The 10,445-nt window shown below is 46.2% G+C and overlaps 1 protein-coding gene across 1 annotated transcript; it reads left to right on the top strand.

Annotated features, from left to right (window-relative positions):
• The first annotated feature begins 451 nt into the window (after nucleotides 1–451).
• On the top strand, nucleotides 452–1,397 carry LOC119277136 (protein LURP-one-related 5-like). The gene has a single exon (XM_037558365.1). The coding sequence runs from the start codon at nucleotides 520–522 to the stop codon at nucleotides 1,180–1,182; it is 663 nt and encodes a 220-aa protein (XP_037414262.1). The 5' UTR covers nucleotides 452–519; the 3' UTR covers nucleotides 1,183–1,397.
• Nucleotides 1,398–10,445: the final 9,048 nt, after the last annotated feature.

Genomic DNA, 10,445 nt, shown 5'->3' with positions numbered 1-10,445 from the left:
TTGTTTCAACGAGAATGCATGGCTGACCCCGGGCAGCTGCCCCGGGTAGCCGGGAGGTGGCTCCGCCACTGCTCACTGGCATCAAAGAAGACGAGAGAGAGAGCGAGAGAGAGAGAGAGAGAGAGCGCGCGCCTAAAAAAAACAATTCTCGGTGAATTCAATTTCTGTCAGCACGAAATTAACAAATCCGTTGCAATATACTTTTACTCCTTTATCCACCTTTTAAAGTTGTTCACAAGACCCGTCCAGTGGACCGAGTGCATGCACCTCCGAAAGGACGAAGGCGTTGCGACATCAACACTCTGATCCCCACCACCTTCGAATCTACACCGACCGTTCTCACTTCATCCCTACTGAACTGAACGCCAACGCGGAGCGTGTGGTCTCCTTCTATATATCGTGGACCTCGGAGCCTCGAGCTCCCGAAACTTACCAAAGCAAGCAAGCAACGAGAGCGCGCGCCCTTCGAGCACAGGCAGCACACAACCCGACAGCGCGGAGGGAGAGGCAGCAGCAGCAATGGCGGTCGTGGGCGAGGAGTACTGCGACCTCAAGGAGCGGCTGCTCACGGTGCGCAAGACCTCCCACTTCTCCCCCGGCGACGGCTTCGCGGCCTACGACAACCGCACCGGCGGCCTCGCCTTCCGCGCCGACACCTACGGCCGCGGCCACGGAGGGGGCGCTGCGTCCCCGGGCGAGCTGGCTCTCCTCGGCCCCGCCGGCGAGCCCCTCCTCACCGTGCGCCGCCGCCGCCCGTCCCTGCACCAGCGCTGGGAGGGCTTCCTCGGCGCCCGCGCCGACGGCCAGAAGTCCCTCTTCTCCGCCCGTAGGTCCTCCATTCTCGGCGGCGCCGGGCGCGGCGCCGTCGTCGAGCTCCTCCCTTCCCCCGCCTCCGCCGCTGCCGCCGAGCTCCGCATCGAGGGCTCCTTCGGACGGCGCTGCTGCCGCGTGGTGGCCAAGGGCGAGGACGGGGAGGAGACGGTGGTGGCCGAGATCAGGAGGAAGGTGGACGAGGCGGCACGGGTGGTGATGGGCAGGGACGTGTTCGTGCTGCGGGTGGGCGCCGGCTTCGATGCGGCCTTCGCCATGGGGATCGTCCTCGTGCTCGACCAGATCGCCGGGGACGAGGCCGACGGCGGCGACGCCGGACAGGATGTTGCCGTCCACGCCAAGATTTGGTGATCGGAGAAGTCGTTTGTTCTTGGTTTAGCCGTAGAGAGTTGGCGATCTTATTTTCTCCCGACTTCTCTTCCTCTGTGCTCGTGTCCCTGCCCTCGATCGGCAATATACAATACATGCTGGATTTGTTGCTGAAGCCTGTTCTCTTTTTGTATCTAGCAACCACCGGTTTAGCAGAAAATTCGTGCTAAGAATAAGATCAGCATCACTTGGAGAAATTGTGTTGGATCTCACAGCTACTGTTTTACTCCCTCCGTTCCTAAATATTTGTCTTTCTAGATATTTTAACAAGTGACTACATACGGAGCAAAATGAGTGAATCTACACTCTAAAATATGTCTACATACGTCTGTATGTAGTAGTCATTTGAAATGTCTAGAAAGACAAATATTTAGGAACGGAGGGAGTATCAAATTCTGCATTCTGGTTCCGATTGCTAGCCGCTGCTCTCTTCATTTTCCAACAATCTGGATTAACTTCGTTCAATTTCCTTTGTAATATGCACAGGTAATCTACCTCAGCTGCTTTACTCAAAACACAAGATATCCTTTTCATTTTCAGTCAACAACGTGGAAACTTTGTGTGGCAGTATACTAGTAGTACTAGCCGAGGAGTAGTTAGTGATGTGAAAGAGTACGTGCAAGTTGCCCAAGAAAATTGGGAGTATCCAAATAATGGAGATACTCTCTGTGGCGCAGAGATCGCAAAGGGAGGTCTAACTGGTTGATTGGCCCCTAGCTTCCCACAAAGCAAAGATGCTTGACAGCGCGCTGTATGTGCTGTGCTGTGTGCGTGCATAGTGCACGCGGAAGCGGCATGATACACGTGGGGACGTAGAAATACCAACGATAGGCACGTCACGTACATAATCCAGACATAAAAACTATACTCGATAATGATAATAAAGATAATCCAGCAATAAATCAAGGACAGCGAAATGAATCCGCGAGCGCGCTGTATGTGCTGTGTGTGTGCACAGTGCACGCAGAAGCGGCATGATACACGTGGGGATGTAGAAATACCAACGATAGGCACATCACGTACATAATCCAGACATAAAAACTGTACTCGATAAAGATAAAGATAATCCAGCAATAAATCAAGGACAGCGAAATGAATCAGCGAGCGTTTGGTGTATATATATACTCTCTCTGTTCTGATTTATTCGTTGTGGATTTAGTTTAAATATGAACTAAAACCACGATGAGTAAATCGGAACGGAGGGAGTATATATATGGATGATCTTGCTTGGCATAGAGAATGACTTTAGCAGATACGATAAGCAGCTCAATAATACAGTAGTAGTACGTTCTAGTCTAGTCGGTATGGAAACGGAATGCACTGCTTGTTTAATTAATTCATTTCTGCGCCTTTGGACGTCAGCCGCACGCAGCACACTTGCATGATCCAATTATTCGCTTCGTTGTTTTATTCAGTTCTTCTTCTCCTCACTCGATCAGCATCAGCTCCGGGTTCGTATTGTATATTGCGCGCCCTCCTGCCTGCCTGTCACGCGCGGGAAGATACGGCGATCTCCTTCCTCCCCTTTTGCGCTAGACCGCACATGATAATGCTGCCGAGCATCCGCTAGCCCTCCCGGCTCCAGCCGCGCGCATGCCTACCGGCTACCGCTCGCTGTTGTTTCCAAGTGGTTCTGTTCCCTTCCGTCCGTCCGTCCGTCCGTCGGTCGGTCATCGATTCGCGGTTGGTGGTGGTCACAGCACAAGACAGGAGGCGATGATCGGATGTCTTGAAACCGACCATCGGTATGTATACACTGCCAGTGGCAGGCAGCCAGGCAGGGGAAGGGACAGGGTCGGCACCGCCGCCATGAGCACTTGCCGGTGGTGTTCCGCGGAATCGGGCCCGGCCGGCCGGCGGCCGGCACACGTCGCCAACAGCGAGCGTGATGTGATCGCTCACCAAGTACTCATAGGCGTGCCTACGGTACGAAATACTACTACCTGCCAAAGTTTCCTCGAGGCCATGATAAGATCATGGAACGGCAGCTATAGCATAGCAAAGAGTTGTTGCACGTTTTCATCCTGATGAGAACCCTGGTGGGGGAGCATTCCTTTCTCGCGAGGCTGCAGTATCGGTCATCAGTAGTGTGTGGTGTGGTGTGTACGCAGGGCATAATAAACTGTGCTAACACGTGTGGGGTTGTTTAACAAATAGGACTTCATAAAGGTGCATGCTACTGTTGAATTGGTTCTCCTCTCCGGGAACTTTTCAGCGCGACGGGACAGATGGTCGTGACTCGTGAACGTGCTTAATTATATATACGGCTACAGGCGACACACGCTTCAACATTTCTCTCTACCAAATCAGCACTGGAATTTCACTACCAGTATTTTCCGTGTTCTCCGCGGTCCTCGCATGGCACCTTTCGCCTTTCTCGAGAAACTCCGCAAACGCCTGGAGCGAGCGAGTAAATTGTAGCTGGGGAAAGTATACGTCGCTCATAGTACGTACGTACATACGGCCACCAAAGCCATGTGTTACTCCTGCTTGGTATGGTGGTGGACATGGGTCGGTTCAACAGTGCAACTTGCTCGAGGAGCACAGTGTAGCTTTCAGACGCGGACATGCAATGCATGCACCTTGGGCCAAGATTCTTGGATCACACAAGGTTGCGTTCACAAACATCTGAAACGGAAAAGGTATCCATCCCATGGAGATTGCGGCCCGTGTTCTACGTGACTAGCGACCCTAACGCGTCTTCTCCGAAAGGCTTCGAATATGTCCTGGTTGTACGTAAACTCGTGGCTGGCTCTCTCCGTAACTTTGGTCCATCCTGAATCCCGATCTTTGGTCACACACTCACAAGCAATCTACTCTCTTTTTTTTTTCCCTTTTTTTGCGGGGGATCTACTCTCTTTTCGACAGCGCTCAGCACAGTAAATAGCATCATCCTAGGAGAGAAATACACACCCCTTGGCTCTCATATGTCAGTGCACCTGATATGGAAAAAAACATATTAGCAATTGTAAAAAAGTTTAAAAAATCTTAAGCTTTTTGAAAATAAACTTGACCTTCTATTGTACCCATATATAAAAAGTTTCGTCAACGAAAACTTCCATGACTTCCGGGAAAAAATAATTTTTAGGACAAAAGGAATGAACAGTAACTTGTACTTCCTTGCGTTTCATAAAGTAGTAGTGCATATAGATTTTTTTTTGAAAAGTCAAACCTCACAAACTTTGACCAAGTTTGTGGGAAAAAAATTTGCATCTAGAATGCCAAACATATGTCATTAGATTCATGATAAGAGGTAGTTTCATATTTTATACTCCCTCCGTTCCTAAATGTAAGTCTTTGTATAGATTCCACTAGATGGACTATATACGGAGCAAAATGAATGAATCTAAACTTAAAATGCATCTATATACATCCGTATGCGGTTTATAGTGAAATCTCTACAAAGACTTATATTTAGGAACAGAGGGAGTATATTCGAAGTTTCTGTATGAACTTTATCAAAGTTTGCAAATTTGGACTTTTCAAAAAATCAATGTGCACAACGTTATGGAACGGAGGGAGTATATAGTGTTGAATTTGTTTCTTTTCTGCCCACAATACCAAAGTTATTCCTTGGCAAAACTTTTTACACGAGTATAACACTCGATCATGTTTGTTGCCAAAAAGTTTCAGGATTTTTTGACTTTTTTTGCACTTACAATTTAAAAAGGAAAATCAGATGCACTGACTCCCGAGAGCCAAACATCTACCTCCAATCCTAGGAGGACTATTTAGAAAACGGAAATCATACCGAGTGAAGGTTTTCTGGAGTGATTTTTTGAGGGAAGATTGCCTGATGCGTCTGATCTCACGTGTGAGTCTCAAAGTGGTGACATGTGGCAATTCCCGTCGGCGCACCATTCACGCTCATGGCCCTCCCGAGAGAACAACGCAAGCGTTCCCCCCAACGCACCATCCCAAGTGAACGACCCCGTGTTTAGCATGGCACTCTCATATGACGTAGCATGACAATTACTGGAAGTATGTATGACAACTTCTTTGCATAGTGTAGCATGACAATTACTCGAAGCATGTATTACAACTTCTTTCCGTAGCATGGCTATTTGCCCTGCTGCATCATGGAAAATCCTGGATATTTGGGCAACTTCTCCTTTTTCTGCAACATGGCAAATCCCTCAAATGCATGACAATTTTCTCTGTTGTAGTACCACATTTTTTTGCTATAGTTGTGCAATCATTTCTTCTTAGCATGACTAATCTCTCTGTTATAATATGACAACTATCTCTGCCAGGGGCGGATGCAGCCCAGCCCAGCGCCCCGGGCCCCCTTTGTATACTGTAGCCTAGCCCGGCAATTGCCACAATATTTTCGCTACAGTACATGAAGAGAATGGGCCTCACGCCCCGGGCCTGCCCCCCCCCCCCCCGGCCCGGGGCCTAGATCCGCCACTGATCTCTTCTATAGCATGACAATTGCTGAAATGTTCCCTAGGAGAATTTTTTTGAGGCAACAATCTATGGTGGCACTGTTAGCTCGAATGAGCCACTCTAGAGTGAACGATCTTTTGCACCAGGAATACAAGGGAGGTGCGTTCTCTCCCTATTGGGAGGGCTTCCCTGTCGTTGCATGAACTCTAGTTTTTCTCAAAAAAAACATGTGGAAAGTTTATGAGTAGGGCTTTCTTCCCTCAACGGCAGGGGATGGGAGGTGAGCAAGTGCTAGGTTTGCTCACAGTCTTCCCTCGGCCATGCGACTTAGCTTCCCTAGCATCCATCCGGGTGCCTTTGGATATTTTTACTTAACTACAATTTGGAGATCTAAAGGGTGCCTAACGCTAGTGTTAAATCATTACAGATGCAATCTTAGAACTACAGAGAACTCAAGTTTTAAACTTGCAAGAGGAAATGTTGGCAACTAAAATGGAAAAACTATCATAGCTACAAATTGATGTAGGAGCAATATATTTCATACCAGGTGAGCTTCAACTAATTATCCTCGTGGATGAACTGGTACCCATGGAACAACTACATCTTCCTCAGTTAGTCCATGCACCACACGGAGCCGGTGACTCAAATCCGACCAATGACATGTACAATTGAACTACCCAAAGAATACATTGCTGCCAAAAAAGAAATACCATTAGTACGTCTTTCATAATAAATTTGTTGTGGGTATTAGTAAATTATCCCCTCTAGTATAATAAGACTAGTCCTTTTACTAGAGAAATGTCTAAATTGTTGGTTTGACCCAAAGCTACTCACTAAGTTTAATTTCACAACATAACTTGAACACTATTATGGGGGTGGACAGGGGGGCACCCCCCCCTTGGACTTCACCACGTTGTATTTATTCAATAGTTGTTTATGGCTAAGTTCATGTATATAAAATCTCTATACTCTAATACAACATTGAGTACACAAATATAGATCCAAACTGATAATAAATTCTCTATTACCTTTTCCACTCCCACAAATGAAATCTATCGTCCGTCGGATGTAGCTTTGGTAGAAGAGATGAAAACCATCGTTGTCAAACAAGGTGTCCTGGAACCCGAGTATTCTGCATTTATATATCACCGCCTTTTCAATAGCAAGGAGCAGAGCCACAGCCTGCTTCATTTCCTATGTTGGCTGCGGCGAAGGTGCCGAGTTTTGCAGAGAATATAACCACACGGAGAGTCTAAATCTGTATAGGATAGGTAAGTATGCAAACAAATGTGTGATAACATTTGCACCGAGGCATCGAAAGATACCTAGACTATGAGAGTTTGGGGCCATAATGCAAGTCAAAACTGGGATTCCACTTAATCCGGGAGCTGCCGTCGTACACGAAGAAGATTATGCTAGCACTAAAGATGAAGATGATCCTGAGTTTGTAGATAGTGACAATGAAGGTTGTGATGGTTTTGTTTGGCAGATGGTCGCGGGTGAATTCAAGGTTGCCAAAATGGTCATGCTAATTTTAGGGTGAAATTTGTAAATGAAGTCCTAGTAAGAAAATGGAGACACGTCGAAGGTAATGTTGTAGGTGCAGAAAAGGGCTGCTTTGATGGTCAGAGTGACAAAACAATAGTTGTGATGAGACTTGTCCCCACCGTTAGGCTCCAAGTGTTGATTGTCGTGGAGTTCTCTACCATCAGCGAGACGAAGGTCTTGGTGATGTCCGCTGTAACCTTCTTAGTGCATTGCATCAGTGTCACTAATTAGTACTCCCTCAGTTAGTCCATGCACCACACGGAACCGGTGACTCAAATCCGATCAATACATGTACAGTTGAACTACCCAAAGAATACATTGTTGTCAAAAAAGAACTTTCATGAGTACGTTTTTCATAATAAATTTGTTGTGGGTATTAGTAAATTATCCCCTCCGGTATAATAATACTAGTTGTTTTACTAGTGAAATGTCTAAATTGTTGGTTTGACCCAAAGCTACTCACTAAGTTTATTTTTATAATATAACTTGAACACTATTATGGGGGTGGACAGGGGGCAGCGCCCCCCCCCCCCCTGCGCACTTCACCACGTTCTATTTATTCAATAGTTTTTTATAGCTAAGTTCATGTATATAAAATCTCTATACTCTAATACAACATTGAGTACACGAATATAGATCCAAAAATGGAGAGATGTCAAAAGGTAGTGTTGTAGGTGCAGAAAAAAACTGATTTGACGTTCATGGTGACACAGCGATAGTTGCGCGTACGTGACAACCAGATTAACACATGACAACTGTGATTAACCATACATGGCAACTATTGTTGGACCACACGTGGCAACTAGGTAAACACACACGACAATTATTATTTGACCATATATGGCAAGTAGTTAATCACACACGGCAACTATGATTCGATTACACGCGACAACTATCAAAATTAGACATGACAACTATAGTTAATAAAAACAGAGAGAGTTGACATGCTTTTACAAGTACGTTTGCCATTCCGGATAACTACATCTGTCATCCCGGATGGCAACTAAATCATCATCCCGATACCTAACGTAGCTGCGCCAGGACGTGTAGGCATATTTGCTTCGTGCCACACGCGGGGTGGAGATGAGTAGTACTTGTTGGGCGTGTGACACGAAGTAGCTGCGCCCACACGTGTGGGCAATTCTAATGTTCGCCTACACACAGCCCATGTGGGCTGCCTCCTGCTCACATCACACATGATGTGTGGGCGGATATCTAGTATGCCACACGTGTGGGCGTTATCAGGACCCTAAACTAATAGCGTACAAGATCATCATATTTTCTTGGTTTAAAATAGCATCTTAACCAAGGGTAATCTCCTTTAGATAGGCTCGACTGAGGATGAACAATGTTATTTTTGTATCCGTAAAGAAACCATGGATTTTTTTTGACCTAGAGACCGTAGAACAATCGGAATTTTATATAATTAAAATAAGTATGTACAAGCAAAGAAGAAGAAAAAATACAAGGCCCATAGCCTAACAAATTCTAGTTTTTTCTGGCATCAAGAAAAAATACAAGCAAAGAAGAAACCATGGAATCCCGCTAAGAACAAGGAACTGGTCATGGCAACGTTTATGCAATGGACGCTTAGGTAATTTTGGGAATCCCGATATGCACTCGTAATATATTGGATTTTTGGGCCTGGCACTATAATAAGAAAGGGATCTTCTCCGTTAAATCTGCTTACAACATGCTGGTAGCAACGAGACAGAGAGGGAGGCCTGGTTAGACGGAACGGCATGTCTGTCAAGTTCGAGAGGAGAGGAGGGATCATGAAAATCTCTCTGGAAAATTGCCGTCCCAGGTAAGATCCGCATGTTTCTTTGGAGACTTTCCAAACAGTCTCTACCAACGAATGATGTTCGTGTACACCGGCATATGACAGATTCGGGACAGTGTGGCTTGTGCGGAGCTCAAGAATCGTGGCGCCACTCGTTGTTGGAATGCTTCTCCTCAAGGAGTGTGTGGGCTTTGACAGACAAGCTGTAACACAGAAAATCACAGCAACAATAGAGCCTAATGCCAAGAACTGGTTATTCACCTTTATGGAAATGCTTCCCCAGGACAATTTCGTTCTGATGACGGTCACTCTATGGTCTATATGGCATGCTCGCCGTAAGGCCATCCGTGAAGGAATTTTCCAGAGCCCTCAAGCGACACATATTTTTGTTCAGCGGTTTATTGATGAACTTGGGGTTATGAGCAACAAGCAACAACGGCCCAGGGTACACAATGTGACCCCAGCGGCGCAAAAACAAAGACCAAAAAGGCCACCATCAGGATTCTGCAAAATCCACGTTGATGCAGCGGTTTGGTCACGTGGAGGCTCGGCTGCTGCGGTCTGCAGAGATGAAGCGGGCAACTACGCTGGTAGTCTGGATTTGGTCATTGAAGGAACCCTCGACTCAGCTACTCTGGAAGCGATTGCGTGCAGCGAGGCACTTGCGCTAGCAGAGGACCTCAACATCAGAGAGTTTGTCATTGCATCAGATTGCTGGCAGGTGATTGAGGACATCAACACAGGCACTCGAGGAGGATATGCAGCAATCATAAGCGAGATCAATCATAGAGCTTCTCCCTTTCATTGTATTTTTACTTTTGAGAGTCAAACTATCAACTATGAAGCACATAGCTTAGCTAAATTTTCTTTGTCGAGAGGTCTAGGACGCCACGTGTGGTTTGGCCAGTCCTATGACTAAAGACGTATCCCACTTCATGTGGACTTTGATGAATAAAGTTGTGTTTCACCCCTTAAAAAAAGGAAGAAACCATGGATCATCTGTTGATTTGTTGTGCCCTGGACAACTTAGTATGGCAGGTGCCAGGTGGAACTATGCTTTTGGTCTAAATAAATGTTGTATTCTAGTTGAACCAGTGACCTTTTTTTAGACTGGGTTGTCTCATTTCATCGGCCCAACATGAGCTAGTTCTGTCTGCTATTGTGGGATGGACTATCTGGAAAGCCAGGATGGCCCAAGAATGAAGCTTGCTTTAGACAACATCCAGGTTATATGAATGTTCCTGCTAACGTGATCTTTTAGCTTTTGCAGCTTACTTGACAATTGGGTATTTTTGCAAAAAGAGCAAAACTGAACAAAGCTTGAAGAAGGCGTAAGCGAGGAACCATGGATTGGCACTGCTCGCTGGGCAGGATAATGAATTGAAGAAAGCTTGCAAAAAAGGACGGCTAATGTGTATGCTGATCTTGACAGTTAGCATTTTGATTGTTATCAACTGTTGGACTGCGTAGAATTGTATTGAATAATTGTTGATGCAATATTGTGCCGGTACAAGAGGTATATATA

Source organism: Triticum dicoccoides, chromosome 3B, assembly GCF_002162155.2.
Source record: "Triticum dicoccoides isolate Atlit2015 ecotype Zavitan chromosome 3B, WEW_v2.0, whole genome shotgun sequence".
NCBI lineage: Eukaryota > Viridiplantae > Streptophyta > Magnoliopsida > Poales > Poaceae > Triticum > Triticum dicoccoides.
This window is presented reverse-complemented; position numbering and strand designations above follow the sequence as displayed.

Excerpts from the sequence above, each read along its gene's own strand:
- LOC119277136 (XM_037558365.1), top strand. The coding sequence starts at position 520 with ATGGCGGTCGTGGGCGAGGAGTACTGCGACCTCAAGGAGCGGCTGCTC.